This window comes from Strigops habroptila, chromosome 11 (genome assembly GCF_004027225.2).
Source record: "Strigops habroptila isolate Jane chromosome 11, bStrHab1.2.pri, whole genome shotgun sequence".
Lineage (NCBI taxonomy): Eukaryota > Metazoa > Chordata > Aves > Psittaciformes > Psittacidae > Strigops > Strigops habroptila.
This window is the reverse complement of record NC_046360.1, coordinates 29,547,333-29,574,175: the sequence shown is the minus strand read 5'-3', so window position 1 is coordinate 29,574,175 and position 26,843 is coordinate 29,547,333. Positions and strand designations below refer to the sequence as shown.

The following is a 26,843-nucleotide window of genomic DNA, read 5'->3' as shown; positions in this document are numbered from 1 at the left end:
ACACAAGCACATTTGCTCGAAGTTGCACAGTAGCTATGCTCTGTGCCTTTTTACACAACATAAAAAACATCTCTTTGCTCAAATATTCCTACATGAGGATAACATTTCAAAGCACAGTCTCAAACACTCTTAAAATTACCATTTACCTAAAGAAAATTGTATTTGCTGAGATCTGGCTTTAACAAAAAATGTCAATTACCACTTTGCTGCAAATCACTCTAGCTGTAAAACACTACCAATGTGCTTTGCTGATACTCATTTCACTTTACAGCCTTAAATGCACAAGAGACCCTGTCTTTTTTCCAGTTATTAAATTTCATATTATTTAATTTTCTATGCTGGATTGTATTCTCTCATTTATTTACTAATTTTAAAATAAAATTGGCATTTTGAAAGCAAAGGATTGAGAATATCTATCAGTAACCTTTTCCTAAAGCAAGAAAAATTTGTATTTTCTGCAAATGTGAGGCCTAAACGATCCCTCAAATAAATCCAATAGACTGAAACATCTAAGGGTTCACCAATGGACCAATAAGTCTTCAGAAAAAAGTCCTTCCATCATAGGAAAATAAGCACAAGCACTTCCTACACTACACTTGGCAACCTTACTGAGCCTGGGCATTTATTAGAAATGTTATACAAAAACCTGGTGCAAAAGTTTTGATTTTCTGTGAGTAGTTAAGATGCCATGGATTTTTAAGCACAAATGCTTGATAGTATTGCAGAAGCTGTAAATCCCAAAGTACCCCAGGGCAGTTGATATTTCATGTGTAAAGAAGAGTGGGAGAGAGGGAGAAAGAAAGTTTCCTACCATAGTAAGTGAGACGTCCTCTTGCAATGTTTTTTCCTCTTGAGTTTTCAGTAATACATTCATACAGTCCTGCATCCTCCTGCTGGAAATTAGGTATTTCAATCATGCCATTGGATTTCCTCAGCTTTATTTTACTTGGAAATGGTAGACCATCAGTTCTTCTCCAGTTAATCTGAGGCACAGGGCTAAAGAGAAAATAATGGGATTTTAAACAGCTTTGCATAAAGTACTTGATTATCAAAATTAGATACTTAAACTCAACTCAGAAGTGACTAAAAGCTTGTGTTAAAAGTAGTATTCATACTGTATATGACAGATGGGCAGACACTATGGCAACAGATTTGCATAAACCGTTCTGTTTCATATGCTGTCATTTGTGATACCAAATTTTTCATGAATATCTGTGTGAATGTCCAGCAATTTCTTGTAATTCAGCACTGGCCTCCCCTGAAGACAGATGAGATTTACCAGTGACTGCCATGGAAGGAGAACCAAGGCAAGTCTTTTGAAATTCCTATCCTACAACGGCCATTCATTCTCTGATTTCAAAACCTTCACTCACCTAGCTGGGGAACCAAAGCAATAGCATGTGATCAGTTATCAATCTGGCACTTACAATTACGAACATCTGACAAAGCTGTCTGCAAATAAACCACAAAGTGGTAAGTAAATACATTTACGGTAACATAAATGTATTCTCAGATCATTTGTGAAGTAGAAAAGATATCAATTGTGTGTGAAATATCTTTCAGAAGAGAAATGCATTTTAATCTTTACTTCAGCTATAAAGGAAGAACAATATTATGACAGCATCAAGTACATTTAACAGTAAAATAGAGATAAAATTCTCACAGACTTCATCTCCTTCTACGCAGAAAAAGCAGAGTTAGGTCAAAGGAGATATGCAAAACTGCACTGGTATTAACTCAAAGTAATTTGAAATTAAATGTAAATTCCTTCATTGCCAACATACACATTTTAGCTCTAAACAAAATCAAGAATTACTCCACAAATCTGCCTTCTTATTCCAAGGCAATAATTATGATGATCAAAATATGGTCTTTAGACTATATGTGACTCCCAGAACTCCACATCTCTTGTGCAGGTGAACCCTTATGTGCTTCAATTTTCAGTATGGATGAAGTCGAAAACTTACTTTCCTAGTGCAAAGCATTCTAGCTTCACAGTTGAGCCTTTAGCTGCAGGAAGTGTCTCAGGAAACTGAACTTCTATTTTGGGTTCGTATTCCCCCATCACCCCTATAAGAAGACAATTGAAAAAGGTACGTTTTAGTTTTAAAGGCCTTTTTTCCTCACTTTAGTATCACATCACACTAAAAATCAAGTTTATTTCTCTCATACTCCATTTATAAAGAGAATCATAGGGACCTGCCAGTGAACTCACTGTCAGACTTCAGAGAGGAAGAGCAGCTTGCAACACAAAATACTTTATCTTCTTATAAAGCAATCAGTATTCTGAGAATGCATGAAAAGTTACACTGCAAAAGACAAAAACATTCACAGATAACAACTAGATGTGTTATTTATCCACAGTGCAGAAGGGAAATCATACCATCAGTGCGCAGCACTAGAGGTGTTGGTGACCCAAGAACTTGGCTGTTGGTCACAGTGCTGGTTACAACGCAGGTGTAATTTCCCACATCTGATGGCTCGACTTTGGCTATGTAGAGGTGACCGGTCTCTTGAGATACAAATCGCCGACTGTCCTCTTGTACAAATGACGGATATTCATTGAAGATCCAAGCAAATGACAATTCTAGTTGGTAATGAAAAAGAAGTAAAGATTCTTGGTAGGGTTTTTCACTTTTTTTTCTTCAAAGATCAGGTTTTTTTCATTAATGTATTTTACAATACTCTGTTATGTACAATACTGTAATATGTAACAAACAGGACCAGAGATCCAATGCGTGAGGAAAATAAATTTTAAAAAGTACCAGAAACTAGCAAAACAAACCTTTTTTAAGCTATCTCGCCTCCAAAAGAAGAAAAAGGTAAAAGGAATTCGGTGTTTTACGCATGGATAATTTTTTAAATTTATTTTTTAATATGCATGGAAATAAGAACAGACAGCAACAATGAGACCAAACTTTGCTAAAATGGAAATATCATTCATTCAGTAGCTACTTAACAACTTACCTAGATGTTTAGCAGATAGAACAGTGTAGGTGTATGCAAGTGAAAGGAATGTCAATAGAAGCATAAATATCCACTAGGGCTCAATGCGCAGCCTACCTTTTTAAAACAAAAATCCATTAAAATTACATTTAATAAATCTCTGTATATCACAGCAAAGTAACCCTCACTACCATACATTATGGTCATTAGAAAGGAAAAACCACACTTCAAAAGATAAACTAACATTTGGCAAAAACTGCATTAGAACTCTGAGCTCTGTGTGTCCAATTTTAATTGGCAAAAGCCCCTTCCTGTGTGAGGCCATGTGTTTGTCTCATTCATACCCTTCATAATCAAAGGAAATTAATTTTTAATGGTTTTCCAGGCAAGACATAATTTTTCACCCTAGTGCCACTGAGTTGAAAGTTTATAAAAAGATCACAGCTTTTGCAAGTGCTAATTGGAGACTATTATAGCTTGATCGACCTGCTGTCATGTTAAAATATCTTGTAGCATTTGCACTGCCCCTACAAAATGGAGATCATCCCTTTTTGCACAGGTTTAATTTGAAAGTGCATAAATTTGGGTGCAGTCATGAAATGGAGAGTAGGCATTTTCATAACCCTCAGAGTTGAGTATGAATACCACACCCAGGAAAGTGCTAACAGGACAATTTAATGCAAGGTAAGATTGCGCAGATGAAAAAAAACATTCAATAAATGAAATTATTAAAATATTTATGGACTGGCTAATGCAAAAAGGGCATTAAATAAAATGGCTTATCATAATTGAATTTAATTTTCTTCTATCAATATTTAAACTCCTTCCATTAACATAATTTCACAGGGGCAGTGCATATGAACAATTAACAATGTCAGGACTATTCTCAGGAGTTTAACTTCTGTCACATTCGGAAATATTTATTGTTGAAAACCAGTTATCCACCCCTCTGGACTTGTAGCCTATCTCCTCAGGTAAAACAGTAACTTTTAGTGAAAGTTCCTTCCTACATAACAAGAGAGGTATAATTAATTTATGATAAAGGCGGCCAACAAGGATTTGCCAAGTAAAGAAAGGATAATTAGCACAGTGGACAGTAAAACCCTAGGATCTAGCTTGACTTCAGTAAGACTTTTGAGATGCACCACACGAGTCCCATAACAAGTCAAAGAATATTCATAGTCACCACCAACAAAAAAATTTGTATAGCTGTTCTCCCATCTTACAATACGAATACCAAGATGTAGGTGTCAAGGGTATGCTGCTGAATGGAGAGAGGCATGCTGAGTTAGTGCTGTGCAGCAGGGAGGTGACATCTGGACACTGCTCTGGCTGTGATCTGGCATTTTTCTATATCTACCAGCCAATTCAAATAGAAAAAACTAATAATAATAATAAATAATAATAATCATAGAGTACACCTGAGGAGTTTGAAGGGGCTATGACCTCTTTGACAGCAAAGATTATATGGTCTTGCCAAATGGGAAAGACTAGAAAATAAAGCATAATTCTGTTTCTACAGAGCAGCTGGATGAAGAGGGTGAGCACAAGGCTGAGGGAGAGGCTGTAGACCAAGCTAGGTATCAATTAAAGAACTGTAATTAAAATAAATAAATAAAATTTACATTTCAGCTCTACATCAAACTCAGATATCCACAAGACACAAGAGTGTGGGAAGCCAGGCTTTATTGGTTCTGGTATTTATTGAACTACTTGTTTTCCTTAGCTCGAACTATTATTTTATTCTTAAAAAAAATAAAGTAAAATAAAAAAGAAAAAAAGACATCATTCAAGACATAATTCAAAACATTCAAAGGGGACGGACGTATCTGGATACACAACAGGAAAATAAGCAGCTTGATTTCATTCCTTATTATATTGGGTTAAGTCAAGAGTAAACTCATTGAAATCAGTCATTATGATTATGAAAGCCACGCAAAGTATATTTCAGTTTAATTGGATCCTTCAATAGCCTATGAATGAGCACTCCTGGAAACCTAATTTCCCATTCAACATATATTTTCATCAACTCTCTTAAAAAAGGAGCAGGGTGTTTCTTTACCAGTGCCCCACGGCCACTCTTTCATTTTATATTTATTGTACTTTACAAAATTGTATTCTTATTTTCTAAAAAAAATTCATATTAAACAACTTGTTCTGTGATTTATTGTGTTTACACCGTTTGCCTGTTGCTGATCCTAGGGCACCTCAAGGGACATAAACTCACTCCTTTTCTGTCAATTACAACTTTTAGTTGATTTTCTGTTATAAATGGAAGTAATATGTCTCTCCTGGGCTTCCTCAAAGATCTAAGCCTTTTCTTTCCAACGCGTTTTTTCCTTATTGGGTGACCATACATGGATAAGGTATAGGAAATTACAGTTATTACTCAATTTTTATTTGTTTACTACATCTTGTTTGGCTTCTCCTCTTTATTTTGCATTATTTGATTGTTATTTACTGTGCAGTCTGCAAGCCACAACACAGTCAGCAGGTTCATACTGTTCTAGGCACTCTGTGCCCCTAAGTGTTCAATTAAAAATTGCTTATGAAATCGCCTGTCATTTTTAAACTTAAATTTTTACAGAATTCAACACTTAAATCAGCTTGGCCTTTGAGGTCTACCATGGTCACTGCCTGCCATTGACGAGCCATAAAGAAACCCAAACATATCTTCATTTCCCATGTAAGGAAAAAAATTAACGTTGTTAAAGGAACATAAGGAGGTAAGCCCCACACATTCAGGAGTATTTAAATGGGTTCGAAGTTAGGCCTTAAGCTCCTCTCCATGCTTTTGAAAAGATTTCTTTTAATTGTTACACATTTTCTCTGAAAGGCTGCAACACATCAGTGGGAGACTGCTGATGGAACGAGGGCAATTTTATTACTTGTAAACAGATTTTAAGAGACAACAGTAGTTATGTAAATCCAAAACTATAAATGAATTCAGGAAGTTGGCAAAGCAAAAGTTTGGGGGTGAGGGGAAGACATATAGACCTATGACTGGGAAGAGAAGGACAATTAATAAAGTTTATTTTATCCACCAAATAAATTCTGAAGGTCATCTCTTGCTCCTTTTGTTCCAGACCATCACTCCTATACACCTGCCTAATAGTATCTGCTAGACCCATAATTCACATCTAAATTAGATTTCTAAAATAACCAAAACTAAATGCTGTGAACAATATTATTCTGAAACAGATTTAAACTTCTGTTCAAAACTGACTGAGTTTCAGTTAGTAAAGCAGATGTTTCCATAAACAGTCCTGAAAAGAAATTAAATAACTTGATTTTGAATGCATTAAGCTGACTGAAGTAGTTAGAGATTTTATATTTTTTAAAGAAGTTTCATGTCAGTCATTGATACCCAAATCTAAATTATTTCATACAGTTCTATTCAGGTTTTACAATATTCTGTACTAGAGATATAGGGAGAAGCTGAAATATCCTGGTATTTTCTGTCTTTGACTGGCACTCTGCCTAACTCACAGGATAGTATATGGCTTCTAAAAAACTGTATGCAAGAAAGCAATCAGACAAAATTTAGCAATGACAGAAAATGCAATTAAAGACATGGAAATTGGTAACAACCAGCTATTTTGAATTCTGAATTATCTACCTTAGAGTTAAAAGTAATGGAAGAGTAACACTGATTTTGAGAGGATAATGACAGATTTCATAATTAAGGAAGAAACCAATTAGCTCATCATTTGGCCCAGTTTCAGCTCAAACTGTGATGAAATGACAGAAAATGGAGAAAAGCCTCTTGCTTTACAGATGAGCATCACTCAGGAAAGAGTAAGCTCTCAGGGCACAGACAGGAAGCCATCGGGTATGGTTTTGTGGGGCAGTCACACACAGAACCCTCCATTTGCCAACTGCTGAGGCAGCTCTGCACGTCTGCCTGCAAAGGAACCCCTAGGAAAGTGCCAACAAATTATTTAAAAGTAGGAAACTAATCTGCATGAGGTAAAAGTGCATTATACTCCCAAAGAACGCTCTTAACCTTGACATAAACCGTCTTTAGTTCACTGCAGCCTAATCCTCAAGAGGATTACACTACGTTCTATCTTACATACACTACCTTCAAACATCTCATTAACTACTCTTCTTACTTGGGCAAACTCTAGCTGCTTTATTCCACTTAGTTCTCCACCTCAAGTAGTCTATCCTTCCTTTGGCAAGCCAGCACAACCAGCTGCAACTGGACTTTAGCCAAGAAAATAGGTAATACTTTATCTCTGCCATAAAATAAATCATTTTTTTTTTTTTTGCAAACATTAAAGGGTGTTTTACAAATAAAAATCTTATGCACCGTAGGCATAAGACAAGGTTAAAATAGTTGTACCATTTTCCCAACTTGGGGAAAATGATTTGGAGATTTATAAATGCTTCTGAAATTTGCCCCCAAACCCTTTAGAGTAATTCCCTTTTTTTGGATGAAGATACTTTTGTTCATAGAAAATATAAATAGCATGACAGGAATCCAAGTCCAGCTACAAAAAGTAACGAACATATCCCGAGAAACTCAGTGTATTCCAGAGTGTAATGGAAACACTGATTGGAAACTAACATATACCCTTCATAATTTTGGCATAAAAGGTGAATTATTTTATAGATAAAATATGAAAGATCAATTTTCAGCATGCTCTGCAGGTAATCAGGCATTAACTTCTGTGTACGGAATAACCCAAACCAATGAGAGCAATGCAAGATACCTATGTAACATCTTGCAATTTCAATCTACGCATTTCATGAGAATATTGAAATGTTTTAGCTGAAATTGCAAGGTTCCTACTTCAGGCTAATACCTAATTTTCATTTTTAAATGGAATATGGTCAGAGTCCACTCATTTTCTGATTTTTAAATGAGCTAGTGTGATGTAAAAAAAAAAAACCAAACCAGATGTGATTCTTTACACATAAGGGCAGAATAAACTGTATTTTTCTTTACTGCCTACCTACACCACACCCATAGAACAGGCCCAGTAGTAATTGCAAACACTGGTCTGTGACCTGTCACTGGCTGCCACAGGGTGGCAAAGCTCCAGTGATAAAGAACAGCCCACTGAAGATCTGTCTTTCTCTACACTCGACAAGTTGCAGAGTTTTCCTAAGTCTTTCAAAGCAGCATCAAAAGCAAAACCCAGCATTGTAATTAAAACATAAACATTTCTAAGCTCATCCTGGGGAAACACAGATGTTCCAGGCTGGCAGTGTTATTCCTTTATTAATACCACAAAAACCCTCACGGTAAATAGATATCCAAACAGCACATTCAATGGAAAAGCAGCTCAGCGACATGGCCTTGCCTGCTGTCTGCCTTTTCACCCCTGCTCTCATGTCACACAGGGGATTTGACCATTAGCCAGTGTTGTTTCAAACTGAACTTGACCTTCTAATATGAAAGTGCCCCTTAACTGGCAGGTTAAATGTTCCTTAGTGCTCCAAAGGAAATCCAGATGCTAACGGGAAAGTAAAAAATGCTTTTCTACATTTGGTTTTCAGTGCTGAGTAAAAACTCAGTTTTGCTTCCCCTGTAGCTGCGCTGGATGATGACAGATTAGATTCTCTTTATCACATCTCTGAACTAATTTTTCCAGACTAGCTGTGTCATTCAAAGTGTACAGGCTCCGATCAAATCGTTTGTACTCTGGAAGTATGCAGCAAAGAAAGAAACTGCTTTAGGAAGCAATATTTAAATACATACCCATTAGCCATATCCATTTCAAATGACAAATTGTTCTTTTAATCACCTCCCTAGAACTTTACATTTAATTGCTCAGAGAATTTCTAACAACTCCATTGTGCTTTTTCAATAGTTGAAAGTATTTTAAAATTGCTTCCTGCCTATAATAATTTTGAGGATAAAAAGATCAGTTTAGTTTATTGCTCAACTTATTTCTCCTGAATGTTAAATCTTAAGAAGATGAACTAAGGGAAACTAATGGAAATACCCAAGTGTAAATTTCCAAAGGAACACACTAATGTTGACAGGTGGAAGTAGTAATTAGTGACAAATTTTATTTGGTAGTCTTGCACTGATTTAGGAGAAGGTACTTGGTAAACCCCTGTGAAAAACAAAATTTACTTTCAGTACACTTAAAGAGTGTAATGATCAGCTATTGCTGTGTGCTGGGACCACAGCCATCTCCCTCCTGCCTCTTCCTAATCAATTACTCTGCTTCCAAAGAAAAACTCAAATATTTTAGTAGAGAAAATAATAAAGAGGTGGAGGAGAAAACCCCCTCAGTAACACTTTAGGATAAAAATAATCTTGGTAGAGGGCCAAACCCGGTTATTTTCTACAATTTTCTCCTCTTTTTCCCAAGGCATACTTAAGATACCTGGGGCTAGCTAAGTGAAAGAGCTTGACCTGAATTTTCTTATTGCAATTTAGTTCATCCTAATCTACCTCTCCCTCTTTCTTTCCATCCCCAACCCCTTCTTCCAACAAACACCCCAATAGCAAGAGGCACAGTTTCCCATTAAAAGATTCTTACTCCATACTGATGCCTATTTCAGTTTGTTCAGGAAAGAGGTCTAATGAGAGAAGGCATCAGCAACCAAGTGCACACCCTATAGTCTTTTGAGGTCTGGAGTGCCCACAAACATTTTGTTGATGAAATTTACGTAGTATTATTCCCACAAAAGCCTGTGCTACTCTTCACTTGCTCTGACAACAGCCTATATTATCCATGCTACTACTATATGTATTTAACTCTTGGTGCATCTTTAGTGGAAACCAAAGTGCAGACATCAAGAGCTGATCCAATCTTATGCAAAACTCCTCCCTGGGCTATAAGTGAAACTGTACCCCTTGCTACACAGTCTATACATTCAGACATGCTCTCTTACTGAAGTAATAAAAATAATCTAGTTTTAAAATAATGAGATTTAAAAATATTTTGTTTTCTGGTTTGTATGTACTTGGGAATGCTACTTTTAAAAATATGTAACTATAGGTATGCATGATTGAAGACTAGAATCTTCCCTTAAAAGCAAGATGATAAAAAGCTGCAGTAGTCCCATAATCTCAGTCATTTTGCAACAGGTATTGCAAAAATTACAAGAGCTAGTATTATTGATCACAGATGTTCCCAGACTTTATGGTCTAACGACTACCTGGCTATGAAGCTATCCTGCATTATCTAGATACACCTCTTAAAGACTTAGAAAAGGGATAAAAGACCAAACATCTAAGAAATGCTAATATACTAATGTGATTGGTGTCACTGATGTGTATAATGAAACATGAAGTAACAAAGAGTTCTGTAAGAATTTGGAGTGACACCATGCTTGTCCAGTTTGCCCTTTCCCAAACCAGAATCACGCATCTTTGGCTACAAGTTTTAGGCCAGTTATACACTCTGCGCTAGCTTAAAAACACGTACTGTAAAGCAGCTGCAGATGTTGCACAAATATATGAATTAGGATATACTAATTTTAGCCTTGTTTACTTCAGCCTGGAGCACAGGTTTATCAGAAGAAAGTGTTTTGGAAAGACTGCATTTGATAAAGTGCAGAACAGACAGAGAGTCTCTGCAGCATTGGTTTGTTATTGGTGGTGAAAATAATGCTCTGACAGATAGAAATCACTGTAAAATCCAGCTGTGAATGTGTATTACTGTCCCTCATATGGACAAATATAAGTGTCTCTTGGGTACCATTTGATTTCAGACTGTCAGCTGAAATTTGTGCAGATGAGGATGACAACACCAGCAGGACTATTGCAAAATATATTTTTAAATAAAAATACCATTTCTCCTTGGCAGATTGAGAACAGCTCGAGAACACTATGGAACCATTTTTAAGGCCATTGCTTTTACAATATCCAGAGTATAGTCTCTTTAGAATCCATTTTGTGCAAAGTCCTCATAATATGCCTACTGGAAGTATGATTTATTGCTCTTGCCCGGATAAGTGTCATTCACAATCTACAACAAAACAAAAAGTAGAGGTGCAAAACCAGGGTGCTTTCCACCTTCTGAAAACACACTGATGGGCAGCTAAAAAGAAACCATACTTTGGAATTCTATCAGTTTGGTTTTGCTTTGCTTTAACTGTTTCCAAAGCCAAATAAGTAAAATTAATTCAATTTACAGTTCCCTGAAAAAAACATAGTATTTTGATATTCAAGAGTTGCAGAAAAGAAATAATCAAAGCATCAAAATATTTCTGGCATATGAGATACTTTCCATGCCATGTTATTCATGAATAGTATAGTCGTGCTGGAACTTGTAGGTCTCCAAATGGCAAGACAAGAGACATTAGCAAAAATTTGCAAGTCTAAATACTAATTTGCAAGAGACATGACATTATTAATTGAATGACTTGTCATACCAAACAGTGAGCAATAAATTGGGTCTTAGGTTTTCATGATCTATTATCATTTCCTATCACCATGTCACAACTTTAAAAAGATATGCTATAAGCTAAATTGATCCCTATCCTTCAAATACGGCCTCGTTTATTAATTAGGTCTACATTTATCAGGGCATGATAGTAAGATGGAGCACACATCCGTGCTTTATATGTAGAAATATCCTGGCCATATTGCATGAAATAGAAACACATATCACAGGAAGCTAATCATGAATTTAAGACAAATAGAATTTCCTTGCAACTTCCAAGCAACAGCTTGTCAGCTCCACAATGTTCTTGCCATTTACTGAAGTTCTCATGGGTTATGGTCGTACTCCATGTAGTAACAAGGTAACAGGGAGTATATCCACCAACATAAAACTAATGCCAAGTTTTTTCCAAGCAAGACTTAATTCTTTGGAATACCTGACTATCAAGCAAATCTTCACTTCTACCATTAAAAATTATCTTTTTCTCTGTGTATGAAGCAGCCGTCAACCCACCACAGACAACAGAAAAGGACTATGCCTCACTGCTTCCTACTCTCCCAAAAAGCAGAATATACCTCATAAATCCAAAATTAATGTCAGATCAGTAAAACTGACTGTATTAAACAAATACAAATCACAATAGACAGCAAATAGAAATAACTGAAGACAAGCTACATGATAATCAAGATACACATACAGTAGTAACAGTAGGTAAAACACAAAAGGAACCTGCAGATTTGCTTTACTCTGAGCTTTGTCACTCCTTAGATACTGATTTTGGAACAAAATCAATATCAGAGCAAAATCATTTTTAGATCTCCATATGTCTAGCCTTCTCTGTTCCTGGCAGGATGGAAAAAAATTAGCATCGCATGAATGTTTTTTAGCTGGCTGCATGTTAAGTGTGTCCAATATTAAGTTTTGTATGTTGAGATGTTTGTTATAGCAACAGTCCTTTAAAACCATCAAGACATAACAGTAACACAGTAAAAAGTGAAAATAGCTGTAGAGATTTCAGTAAAATTTAGTGGTTCTAACAACTGAAAAAGATGGCAGGAGATCTGCATAAGTCAGTTTAAGATGTCAGATTATCTTTTGAGTATGTGGGTGAGATGATTTACTGATTTGTGGAAAACTGGGTATTTTAACAGGTTGTCTGTAACAGAATTAAAATTATATACAGAAGTATGGTCATGCAGAATGATGACAGATGACCATCTTAATTATCCAAAACTCACTGCTCAATTATAATACGACATACATTATCTAACATAAAAACCAGCTGAATTAGTAAGATATTTAGGGAGAAGTCTAAACACACAGCCAGTCATTTATTCAATCTCCCATACAGCAAATTTCAAACAAAATCTGCATTTTGCAAAAAAAAGGGGAAACGCACTAACTCTAAAGAAAATATTCTTGTGGTTTGCAATACAGTTCATGTTTAACGGCAGAAATGTAAAACTGATCTGAGCACCCTCAACTGGAAATATTGTGCACCATCTCCCTCCCATCAGCCAACACCGAACCCATACACCAAGAGCCAACACAGAAACAAAGCTAAAATACAAGCTCAGCATATGAGTTGATGTGTACAAACTTAAACAAAATTTAATTTTGCTATAAATGGTAGGTGCCCATACGCTGATGGAACTGCAACCTTCAAAAGAACAAAAGTACCGCTAACTGCCTGAATAATCTGCTCCCCACTGAAGGGGGATATCCTTATTACTTATGTAAATACCTGTGGCTAAGATAAGCAAACAAAAAATATCCAAATTGTAGTGAGGAAGCAATTTCCTTTTTCTATGACCTGGTATTTCTTTTGGGATGAACACTGGTTACTATTGTAACTAGAATGCTGTTTATGGAGGAATAATCACAATTTAATCCATCTCTTCTTGCAGACTCCTTACAAAGAATATAAAAAATAATTGCAATTAAGCTAGCAAGAATTTAGAAATTGCATGACATGATAGAACACTAAAGAACAATATTTTGGGGGCTAATGGGGAAGAGAAAACAAGGTATTTGAAAAGGTTTTTAGAATTAATGTTGTCTGAAATTATTTGATAGCGCCATTCCACAAATACAGAATCAAATAAAAAAAATCTGATCATAGGTCTGGAAAGGGCTGAGCAGCCCTCAGGCCAGGTCAGCTGTTCCTAAACCATTCCTGCTATTCCTAACAAACTAGTTTTGCTTAATGGATGGATATTTCATCTAAGACTGACCGACCTGCATTCTACTCCCGCCAGATCTAAAGGCACTCTATGTCTGATGTCACTGCTGTAGGTATATTTTAGTAAAGAAAGAAGAGGAAGGAATTTTTCCACTTTGCCCCATGTCTCCTGAAAACTTCAATAGTTAATCCTCCATCCCTCAGACAAACCAAAGGACCTTAAATAATTCTGGTACCAACGCTCAATTCCACTTGGTAATTCAGGGAGCCCTCAGCTCTCTCTTTTTTTGCACAAGTAACACAGTGCGGGGGTGTCAATCATACCCCATCTGCTGACTTGAAAATAAATTCTCACCTCTTCCACGTGTTGATTTAAACCACCGTTCTTCGCAATATGAGCATGTTTTATATCACCTCCTGTTCAACACCTCAAACTTAAACATTGCCAGAGTCAGGCAGAGTTGTAGTCAGTTTGGCAGTCACCTCTGGGTGTATATCCATGCAAGAGATGCAAGTATAAGAAAGGCTGGGGTAATTCAGTCTTTAGACTGCATAGAGAAGCAAAATTTAATCATTCTAATTCTTATAGATAGCTGGGAGAACGACCCATTTTTTCAGCAATTGAAAAGACAACGCTGTTGCAAGGCTATAAAGATGATTTAAGAGTATGTATCAGTTTAGGGAAAGAAAAATTCTGCAAGCTCAGACAGTTGTAAAATTGCCACTTTATGGCTGTGTCTGCTTGGACTCTGCCAAATTTAAGAGGCCACAATACCTATATTATTGTATTCAATGTTTAGCTTCTATTACCTTGTCTTTGCAATCAAATCTAATGTTTTAACATCACAGCCCTTCGATAATGAGACTCCATATCAATTAAAAACAAATAAACCTAGTTCCTTTCAAATATTACTTGAGGCTCAATAGCAATTAGTCAAAGACTGAAGATGCAGAATGAATGATAAAGTGTACTGGCAATTTCTGGTCCAGCAAGAATCCACATATGCAGTTTTCTCACCCCCCTCAAGACATCAGTGTTTTAAATTATGCCAGCATCATTACATTACATTAACAAATGTCTTGATTGCAAGAACACAGGCACATACTGGCATGCTTAAAGACAACAATCTACTCTTTGCAATTGTCTAGACATAGAGAAAACTAGATTCATCGAGGCTCGGTAACTCTGTGATTGGGCAGAATTTAACTCCAGAAGAAACTCAATTAATTACTGGAAATACCACAAAAATCAGACATGTTAAGTGCACAGAAATTACTAGGAACTAGAAAGGCATTTCAAGATAAAAGTAAATCGTCTTAAGTACTTCTCTCCCCCTCTTTTGGTTTTATTTTTCTTCTCTATATTTACTTCAGAAACCAGATTTCATTCTTGCTCTCTCTGAGAGATCTCCCTCCTGCATCTCCAGGGAGATATTCCGTTTTACAGTCAATCCACTCTGGCTGAAGCACAAAGCCTGGAAGGTCCTTACCTCCCGCCCGGGGGGGTGGTCCACAGAGCAGCACGACTCCCTGCCCCTCTCGAACCGACACGGCACTTCTCATTTTCGTCCTGGTGTTTTCTAGATCTGTTTTTGAAAGAAAGGTGAACTGGATATATGGAAACAGAAAAGACTAAGTATACAGGAGTTTCAAGTTCTCAAAGCCCAGTATCACATCTCTTAGTATGCAACTAAATTCAGCAATTTCAGTGGACCAATTGCAAGAGAAATGGCTGTTCAACACAAGGGAGGATGACAGAATTAGGACTGAAGTCAACTAATTTTTAAGAACATGATTGAACAGATAGTATGGCTAATTTTGTTCTTATGCTAGGCTTATGCTACTCTAATTTTGATAATGAAAAAGGAGTTATAAGCATAACTTAAAAATAGGTCCATAAGCCACTGTTTCTTCCAAAATGAAGGCTCCGATGAAAATAGCATCAGGATCCTACGGAGCTCCTCTAGCCAACTGTAAAATAACACTAATAACACAGCTATTCAGGAACGAGATTATCTATCTTTTAAAACAGAAAACCCTCGACCATCTCCTGGCAGCAGAACCCCTGTAACATTGCTAAGCTCTTGGTGAAAGCATGGACTTTGCACATCAGTGTACTGAGCAGTGCTCTGCTCTGCCTGGCTTCAGGTCTTCTGTGATCACTTTAAGCTGCGTAAGAAGGGAAACAAATGCTACTAAGTGTACATAAATGCAAATATTTCATCATAAATTGATACTAACTTTCCCTCTAACTGGTGACTCAAGATCCAAGAAAGTATGGCCTCAGTATAGCCTTGAATTAAGCTAGATATGACAGTCAATACAAACAGAGATCAAGCTTCTACACTAAGATTTTTCCATGAATAAACCTTTTCTTTTTTCATAATAAAACCAAAGAGAAGAAAATCTTAAATAATGTCTATTTATAACCTTGTAAAGGACACTAACTCACAACTTTAAAATAAGGCTGTCTTTATAACCAAGCACAACAGGAGTAGTGAGTTGACCAACGATAGCTATTTCCCAAGATATAGTATTTTTTAATATTGAAAAGCAACAGCTGTTACAGTCAGAACATTGAACAAGAGCGATGAGAATTTCAACGCTTCATTAAAAAAAAAAAAAAATACATTTAATGCTGCAATAAGATATTCTTGTATTAGTCTTTGTTACCGCACATAAAGCTTATAGCAGGGTTTCTTAAAAAGGGTGTTTTCAGCATTCCAACTGAATTTCTTTGCAGGCAGATTTCAGGGCCTACGTTTTCATGTATGGAATAAATTGTGATCCTTCTGCCGGACATGTTGTGGAGGTCACATACAACCGCAGCCAAACCCATTTCACCAGATCAAACTAGCATGCCCTGCAATTTGTTTCAGGCCCTTAAGCATCTTTCTCTGCCCTCCATAACAATATAGATCGATTATCCACTCCAACACAATTCCCCTGAGTCAGGAAAGGAAGAACCAAGAACTGTCAGCATCCCAGAGGACGCACGCTGTTCTATATTAGGATGAAAACAGCTATGCAGTTTGGACTTCAAAATTTACAAAAATTTAAAAAAACCACCAAAAAAAAACCCAAAACAAAAAAAAACCAAAACACCCCCCGCAGAAAAAAAAAAAAAAAAAAAATCTATTTTACATACACAATGAATTTTGACCAATTTTTGCCCCCTTCCCTCACAACCACTGCAAGTCATATATCTTACGTAATACATATAATCTCTGTAATTAAAATGGAATTATTCATACCACTGCTTTCTAACCACGTGTTCATTTACTGCAAATAAAGACCTTCAGAAACTTGGATGTCTTTCTGCTGCCCGACACACCGTACAAGTAGGACAAGATTGGGCTGGGAGCACCTCGGGAAGGGATGTGACCCAGGAACATGCCGAGGCATTCAGAAAGGCACATCCTTATCATGCTGCAGGTACCCAGTGGGACTCACCACAGCTCTGCAGTTTGATCTGTTGCAATGTTGTACTGCAGAAGTTATTAATCACTGACTGCAGATGAAGACTGTGACACAGGGGAATAGTTTTTTGGGAAACAAGCAGCAATGCAGAATCCATCAGAGAATGAAGAATATGAGCCATACTACAATAAAAGAATAAATTTTCACTAATTAGCAGGAAGCTCTCCATCCTACCTTCTAGAGTGGTGTGAGTACCAGACTAATCACACAGCTGCAGAAATATAATCACTTCATTTATATACTTGTATATTCTCTTGACATACTGTCTGGCACCACTTTGAAAATAACTAACAATCACCATGCAAAACAGTAATAGAGTTAATTCTCTATTAGAATTATACAACAAAGTCCAAACCTCTGACCTTGGAAAGTACTTGGTGCTTACATGCAAGATTCTGGTCTGATTTTCAGGCATCTCTGTAGCTTATTCAAGTATTAAAGATCAAAGCCAGTTGTGTTTGGTGGAATAGCAGAAGAGATTATATGGTTTTGGGTTTCTTTTCCTTGTATTTTTTTAATAATAAAGCCAGTGTTCTAACTGCAATAACACCAGGGAGTAGTGCTGTATCTTCTAACAAAACTTGGTATTACATGAAATCACTAGGAAGGAACATTAAGTTCTCAGAAAACTGACAGGGTAAATAAAATACCACAGAAGGTGGGCAAATAATGGAAACGATTGTTTACTTTCAGAGATGGATTTGCATCTCTGAAATCAAGAGGCTCTTACTCTGCTGAAATGTCTTAATAGATAAAACAAAACTGGAAACAAAGTATAAGAACAGGGCAGAAGATGGTTTTGAGAAGGGATGAGTGACAATAGGACATGCTCTTCAGCACCCCATCGGATAGCAATATCCCATTGTTTTGTTTGAAAGGGCAAAACCATATATATACGGATTGTCTTATCAGATGTTTAAAATTTCACATACTGTCTCAAACTGGTCACCTAAATAAAGCTTTTTCTATAGTTTCTCTTGCCCACATCTCTTTACTTCTTACTTGCATTTCTTATGATTTATTATGCCCCACTTCTACCTCCTTTCATGTGAAATGCAGTAGTAAATTTCCAGTAGGAAATGAGCAACTTTATAACTACTCTACCTGGCAAAGTCTCTAATCATAACACTGAAAATATTTTGCTAAAATGTTACACATACCTGAGTACACAAGGAGGGGAAAAAAAATAAAATATCCAACTTAAAACCAATCTAGAACTGTGTAATTTGTAAATTAAGTGGGTTTATTGCCTGTTTATAGTTTGCCATATAGAAGAAAGTTTAAAATTAGTAACTGAGACTTTTCTGACTCTCGAAAAAGCATTTTCTTCTCCCTTCCCCTGCTAATATACATATTTGCCTCATTTCTTTAGTGCCACGTACATAAAGTTACATCAACTGAAATACACATGACATTGCAGTAAAATGGGAGCAAGAAAATGTAATTCAGCTTTATTGAAAAGTCTTTCATTTTGCCCAAAAAGGAGAACAATAAACATGTTCTTGCACACACAAACAGCAAGGGTCTGAAAACCACATATTCCATTGGGTTCTCCCCTTCCATTTCATAAGCTAAGTTCTAAGTCTCAAGCACATTGCTAAGAACCATTTTGAAATACAGAGTAACAGTAACATGAGCATCGTACCCTGTGATACCCGTTTTACGCATTTGGAACAGAAGCGTTTAGAAGTTCATGTGATACTTATGACAATTAAAAGACATGGGTTTGTGAATTTAGGATGGGAAGAGAATACATTATCTAGAGCATCTGTACAAGGTGAAACAGACCTTGTTCTTGCCCGATGTCAACACATGAGAAAGAATTAAAAACAACTGATCTTCATCTGCAGAACGCATGCCTGTTGACTGTAATCACTGTAGTTCACTGCAAGTACCTTCTACAACATTTCTGGTTTCTGTAATCTTGCATAATCAAGGAATGTAAGCAAATGGATTACAGGAGATCAGATCAAATATAATGCCTATGCTTTGAAAAGACACAGAATATCCTGTGTTATGAAAAACCCAGATAGGTTTTGACTACAAAGATGCTCCAGACACAACTCCCAGCTTCTTGCAGCACTGAGTTCTATCACAGTTTGCCAAGAAACCCGTATGATATTCCACCCCTAGTTATACGTATCTCTACATAGGATATTCATAGGATTAGCAGAAGCTACTAAAAATATACCAATTTCTAATTGTTTGGTTTTTGGGTTTTTAAGTAATGAACATGACACTTTCACTCCCTGGAGAGAAAGAGGACTCAGTAGGTTTCCTCCAAGTCCAGCGACACCCAAGCATCTTACTGCACTTACATCAATTGATATGTATTGTCAACACATGTTTATTAGCAATCTGACCATGTTTTGATAACTGCAGAACAAGGGTTCATGCTCTACAAACATAATTGTTCCAAGAGCCACAAAAATATTTATTTCATTACTTCATTAAACTCATTAAAAGCAGCCAAACTTGTTAAATATCCTTTATGTATAAATCTGCACTGGTAGGATGTTCAAGACCTAAATGAGTCAGACAATGAATCAGACAACCAATTCTTAACTGTTTTCCTGATTCTGATGTAGGGACTTTGTTCGATGTCAGCACATAATGAAGTACTAATTCACAACCTGCTTGCCCTGTTTAAATTCACATTATTAAAAAGATATTAAATACCAGTCTCTCAGCTCCTAAGAAAACATAACAGCCTCAGTGTGCTGTAATAGCTACCTTGGTAATGACAACTTCCGGAGAAAACAGAGTAACACAAATTTGTTTCTTCACCACCACCTAAATTGCATATATGCACACAAAAATCCTCTTCCCCACTGCTCTACCTCCCAAATTAGCTACACAGAGGCATTTCCATGGCCATTTATTTTTATACTACTTTAGACAGATACCAGAAACTGAATGTATACTTGGCATAATTACAAGTTTCTTAAAAATACTTGTATCTCCTCAACAGAATAGTTGGGATACATGGCCTGCTAACCCTAACACATTGCCTGCAGACATACAGAACTTGGAGAAAGCACAGAGTTGCACATAGAGCAAGTGAGACTTTCTGCTGCTTTCCCTGAGCTTCAGATCAAGCCCAGTGGAATCATGCTGGGGTGGGAAGGAGGGGTAAGACCAAAAATTATCTCTGTAATCATCGATTGTTGGAGGTATAGAGGAGAAAAATATTAAGAGTGCAAAAATGAACATAACTTAAAGCATGCAAGGAATCAGGGTAATTTGTCACTCGAGAAGAGATTCACTGGCTACTGGGGAACCATCTCCACAGTTTCATTTTTGTCAGGCTAGTGTTGCAGTGAAATCATATCATTTCACAGCAACCTCTACAGAATCTCTTAACGCTGTGACACACAGCTGAACTTCCATTTTATGGTATGACATTTATCTGTATGAAGGCAACAGTACAGCAGGTTACACACACACAGTGCAGTGTATTTTTAAAACCCCATTTCAGTAAGGGGAGAGTACTTCTGCAGCCCACAACCAGCAGCACTGCTCCATGCCTACAGCCGCGGATGTCAGAGCCATTCTATGCCCCAAAGGCTCCAGGACAGGGCAAGCAGGAACAACCTTCCACCCTCAAGGCATTTTTTTACCACAACCCCCTACTTAGACAACTGCGTTTTTAGTTTGAAATACTGCTCCCATCTCTGCTTACGTGACACTGGTCTCATTCAGCAAAGCCTATCCGAGTCAGCGTTCTCGCATCCATAGAAATATTTCTAATAAAATGCAATAAACTTCCACACAGAGCAAGCAGGTGAGGGAAGAGACCCTGCAAGTTGTTTCCATTGCATGAAAAGCAGAAATCTAACAAGCAAATCTGCAGGGCTTAAGGGGCTGCTGGAGCCCATTACAGCAAACAATACCAAGAACTTGCAATACTTCTACACTCTTCACCTACCCTTAAATCACTTGGGGTGCAGCAAAAAAAAAAAAGTAAAAAGGAAACTGGAAAGAAATAGTCTTATACCAATTAAACAGGAATCATTAGAAAATCACACAACAAAGTCTGTGTTATATAAAAACAAATAGGAAAAGCTAACAAGAAATTGGCACAGATGTATCAGAGTGCTTTTGTGGGCTGTGTGGAACTGAAGGAAGAGACCAGAGACAGCAGAGAAAAGAAACCAGTAAAGGAACATGAATAGCATGAAAGTTGAGTCAACATCTGATGAGCAGGGAATTCTTTTTTTAAAGATGCTTTGCACTGGCAAAAATGCCCTGAACAGAACTGGAAAAAAATTAGTGTTACAAGGGAAATGCATGTTTTGAAAGAAAAACATTCTCCAATAGGTATTTCCAAAAATATGCCTTCCATAAATTCATATTATCTGGGAATTGCCACTCAACTCCAGGCAAACACAGCACTGAACAAAGCTATTCAAACAATTTGGGAAGTATCTCCAGAGGAAAGGATGTTTGCTCAAGGAAATTACACCACAGCCAAGTTCTCAGATGCAACACAGATTTTACCCCCCTAACACTTGCCTAAAACAAACCTTAAGAATATCCTGACAGGCTACAAAGCACCTCCATCACTAACCGTTCCTGACCACAAAGCAGGTTCAGTGCTGAAGAACACCAGGTTATTCTTGTTTTAATAGGTAAACTGATGGCTAAATGCTTTGCCAGATCTAGGTCTAATTACCTAAAGGTTTATTTATTAAATAAGTGGCAGTGTTACCAAGAAAACTTCCCTCTATAAATAAAGAAATCAATGAAATCCATCCCATAACAGTTCATTTTTGAAGCACTGGGAACATGCTGATGACAACAGGACTTCTTTTTTTTCATGCTACTGACTTCATTACTTTATCTTTCCAAAGATGGGCACCTTCCTTAAAGAAATGGATGGATTCTCCCACAGATATCACAGAATATTGCTGGGTTGTCACCAGAAAGTATTGCCAGGATACGGGTAACCAAAATCTGTCATTTTCCCCATCTTGCTTTGTATGGAGCACCTGGCAAAATGCCCCACTGCTTTGATTAGGGCCATGTGGACTATAACAGATGTAATGATGACAAATAACAGATACAGCAGATGACTAAGTGTCCTATCAACAGATGTCTTACCACAGCTGCTACTTCACACGTAAAAATACACTAGCTTGTTAGTCAGCACAAAAATCCAGTATGCACAGACCTTCACAGTGTTTGTAATTCTCATCAAAATGTGTCCTACTTGGGTTAAGCAAAACAATATGAAATGCAAAAGTTTATATAGAGCTGCAAACATAATGAGTGCCCTTATCTCTAACACAGCTAATTAAAAACACAGCCCCTGGAAGAAACTGTACCTCCTTTATGGAGCTTCTCCAGCTCTCCAGAGTGAACTTCCAGCTTTCACAGCCTGGAAGTATCCACCTCTTTGAGGACCAGCCTCTCCAAAGCTTTCAGCCACCAGATATGTCCAATACTAAAGTAATTTGCCTAGAAGAAAGCAACCCCAACCCATGACCTGCCCTGCTAAAATTACCTCTTTCATTTTCTTTTCCAGAAACTGCTGGGTATCTCTAGCTCTGGCTGCTGTTTGGCTATTTTTAACTTGACACATCGGGGATCCTGAGGAGCTAACACTAACAGATTTGGTTTTAATTTAGTAATTCTTCAATATACTGTTTCTCAAGCTAAAATCAGGTGAGTTTCTCACGTACATCACACGTCAACTCTTTAATTTAACAAAAGAAGTACAAGGGATCATAGAGAAGACAACTACATCTACATAAGTAATTTCAATAACCTCCTTGAAGTAAGCCATGGAGACGATAGAGTGCAAGGACAGAAATTAATACTGTATCAAGAATAATATTTACAGAGGAACTCTGAGGAAATTAAAACTCTTAATTTTATTATCAGAGTTCCTGGTAGATGACAAATGCAGAGGCAGAAATAAAAGTAAATATATTTTCATGGGAGCATGTTCGCTTGGTTCATATACAGGAAGAACAGTTATTTTACCGTATTAACTATTCACATCACAATTTTAAGAAAGAGGTAAGTGAATTTTCACATTTGACAAATAAAATAATTCAGTCTTAGTATCCTGAATATAGCATATGGTACTGACATTAATTGCTTCTGTGATGTTCAAATCTAATATTTCTGCAGCAGGGATATAATACACTCTTCCCTGGGTGCTCCACTACAACTGCAGCAGTATGTAACAGACTACAAAGACATTGCCACAGCATAAAACAGATCCTGGAAAATTGCTGCAAACACTTATGACTATAAATCTCTTAGGTTACTAGCTAGGATTAGACTACATTAACAGGCTCAGGAGGACAGGATAGATAAGAAAAATGATCTATTTCTTATCCAGGCACTGTACAGCAACACTAAAGTTGTAGCTTAATGAATGTTCAGGAGCACATCAAAGCAAGCCAGAATATATTCTGTTCATTTCCTTTACAGTACCCAAAAGCAGCTAAAGCAGATGGTCTGAAGTTGCTTTCCTTACAGACTCCAGGAGACATGGATGCAGCAAAATGCATTTCTTACCACGATGTCATTTGCAGCTGACAAGCAAACTGGGTATTTTCTGCTGCAGATAAGGCAGGAAAAAATTAAAGAAAAACCACACCATTGTCATGCTGACAGCAGAGATGTTTAAAACAATAAAAATTTACCAGGTTCACATAAAAACGCAAAAATGAAAGATAAAACTCCCTCCAGGAGACAGGACATTGTGCAGTCCAAGTGGCAGAATTATTTCTTGAATGCTGAAGATGAAAGCCAAATGACTAAGTTTCCAATGAAGCCATATCTCCAACCTGTGCACAAGCACAAGCTCTTAAAAAAAATTAATGAAAAGCTAAAAACCACTGCATAATCTATTTCGGTATACTTGTGCAAACATACTGCTCTATAGTCCTTAATAAAAGAACATAGTGAGGTTGCAAACTCAATTACTTACCTCTAGAAAATGCTAGAAATAAGGGTTGCCTAAAATCAAATATCAGGGGAAAAAAAAACAAACCCAAAACACAAAAAAACCCAACAAAAAAACCCCAAACCCACCAAAAAAAATCCCCCAAAACCCAACCAACCAACCAACAACCTACCAAAAAAAACCAACCAACAAACAAAACACAACCCAAAAATCCCCAAACAGTAAGATTTCAGCACCAACTGCTTGGATGAGAATGTGTGTTGGTCTCTCTTAGCTGGGGATGTGCTGCAGCTGGGAAAGGCACTGGGGGGCATCTGCCTTGCCATCAGGAGAGAAGCCACCAGGAACATTTCCAACGCAGGTCTCCATGAAGAAGCCACCCAGAATCCTGAATCCCCCTGGTTCAGGGAGCTCCAGTCCCAATGCCATGGTTTCTCATGGGGTCTGGAATGCTTTCATTGGAGATGTGGTTCCTACGTGTTCCTGCCATTCCTCACACCACCTCCATCCTTTCCCCTCTCCCAAACAGCTTCCCTTCAACCCCTCCTCCCCACCAGTTCCAGTCTCCTCCACTCTTACCAAAACTTAGGCTCAGCACATTCCTCAACTTTTCTTAAAATCCTTTTGTGCCCAGTCTCGTAAAATTCATTCCACCCATCCCTTATCCCTCAATTAAGATCACGATATTAGTTACAATCAATTAAACTCTTCTATCTCCTCCTTCTTCTTTTCATCCAGATGGATTTCATAGGTTTAGCTGCTGGGAATCTGAACACAAGACAGACCATCTGATCTCAGTAGCAATGCCAGATTCTATTAGGTAAGCATTATGGAGAAATAGCAACAGTTTGTTGCAAGGGGAGCAATCAAGAGTTTGGACATACCCCCACAGTAAGACTTCATATGCAGAGGAGGACCTAGAAAGGGATTTTATTACCTGTATGTAAGGTAAAGAGGGAAGAAGATGCTGCAGTGAAGCTGGGAAGCTTCAGGGAGCAGAATTTGATTAAGGTGTTTCTTAAATAGCAAATACTAAAAGTCAACTCAACCAAAAACAGCCTACAGGCCATTTGGTCTCATTTTGGAGCTGCTCAGAACAGGGAGTTGATGATTTGTACCAGAGTTTTCTGCTATTAGAGCAGCCAGTTTCTTGTCTTATCTGGAAACCTCTCCTTTCCTCAAGTGCTGCTGAGTATATTTAATTAGTTTTCAAGTCTGGATTTTCAGTGGAAGGTGTCAAACTATTTTGCACGTATGGCAAGCTGCAGCAGGCAGAGTGCATGGCAGTTATTGCTAAGGACTGACTATGTGCTCCTGGTAGGATGTTTAAAGGAACGATGAGCAGCTGCAACTAGCAGTTGCTCCAACACACACAGCAAGACTCACTGCAGCAGTTCTACTTACAGATGCTGAAATACGATTTCACGGTAAGCAACTTGCTTACACTTGTACCTTCCCATCAACAGACTCACAGCAGTCAATAAAAGAAATCATTTAGAGCGAAGGCACCCTAGAGGAGTAAACACCACCAGGACCCTGCATGCCAGTGCTGGTTTTGCAGTGGCTCTCAGCAGCACGCTGCCCCTTTGCCTGCCTACCGCATTTTCACAGGGTTTCTCTTGGTATCATTTCTTAGGTTGGATGAACCCAAAGGCTGGAGCCAGATAAACTCAAGTTAGCGTTAAAAATCCAGACAGTTAAAAAAAAGCAGTAAGTTAGTGCATACTGGATAAGGGCCTAATACAAGGGTTACGGAGTAAAACTGTACTGCAATATCCAGGAGGTCAAAACAGATCATCTAATAGTTTCCTTCTGATCTTTCATTTCACAAAGACATGAATACCTACAGCATAGCTTATTTTCTCAAATCTAAAGTACTGTAAGCACTACCTTTATTCCTACTGAAGAACCACTCTACTCCTACCCAGCTACAAAAACACATCAATCAGCCTAACTCAAACTATAGACGAAGTCTGCAATTAAGCCAAAATTTCATCTGCTCTGTCACATATCTACTTCGGGCCTGCATATCCTCTGTAAAATCAGAATGGCCTTTTCAGTGCATGTGCCAGTTACAAAACCTCTCTTCCAATATTAATCATTGTTTTGACCCAGATATAATAGAGACACATTAGAGGGGGAAAAAAAAAAAACCCAAACAACAAAAAACCCCCACCAAAAACCAGGCAGCAAGCAAACAAACAAGAAAACCCAACGCAGTATAATCCCCATGCAGATAAAAAAATCCCATGCTTTGGTTTATAAAAGCAAGAAAAATAATCCTTATGCAATTAAGCAGCGGGTAAATGGATGATAAAATCACGTTTAATATTGCTTAGAATGAACTGGTATCTGATACTGTTTCATCTGGAGGTAGAACTGGAGACCCTTGCAAGCCTGACTGGGAATAAATTAAATTAATTACATAAAGCAATGATTTGTGATAAGAGCTCACTCTAACAATCACTTGGACACCTTGTATAGTGACAAATCAATGCAATTCAGGGTGTGTGGCAGACATGTACCACAGTGTAGCTAAGTGTCTGGCTTTCTGCTGAAAACAGCTGGGATGCACAGCAGCCCTTTTCCAGCTTCTAGACCAACATCATATCTTCTCACAGACACTAGGATGCGAGAAATCGATTTCACCCTTGCCATAGTCAGTAAATATTGGAGTCTGGAAGTATGTTTAGGTCCCAGTTTAGACATAAAACTCAGAACTGGAATCTCTAGACAATTTTTTTTCAGTAAAAGAGGATTTATTATCAGGCAAACAGGTTTCTAAAAATAAACAAGATAGTAATTCCATTGAAAACCCATCAGAAAAGCTAAGAGAAAGTACAAGATGGAAAAGACAGAAATGGCTTAAAGAAAAGCTACAGTTACTTTTAAATGTAAGTGAATGAGTTATACAGAAAGGGTAAATGAAAGCATAGCATATATTATCAAGAGCTGAAGT

General features: G+C 37.4%; 1 protein-coding gene across 4 annotated transcripts in view; it reads right to left on the bottom strand.

Annotated features, from left to right (window-relative positions):
- Nucleotides 1-26,843, bottom strand: part of LOC115614562 (contactin-3-like) — a 104,721-nt gene that overhangs the window by 35,203 nt on the left and 42,675 nt on the right. For 3 of the 4 annotated variants that reach the window (XM_030501595.1, XM_030501596.1, XM_030501598.1), the window contains exons 3-6: nt 14,973-15,068; nt 2,384-2,587; nt 1,968-2,070; nt 812-996 (exon numbers count right to left, since the gene is read on the bottom strand). In XM_030501595.1, coding sequence (XP_030357455.1) covers nt 812-996; nt 1,968-2,070; nt 2,384-2,587; nt 14,973-15,068 — 588 coding nt within the window. Of the gene's footprint in view, nt 1-811; nt 997-1,967; nt 2,071-2,383; nt 2,588-2,967; nt 3,035-14,972; nt 15,069-26,843 lie in introns of those variants that run through there. The other variant, XM_030501599.1, reaches the window with a different exon arrangement.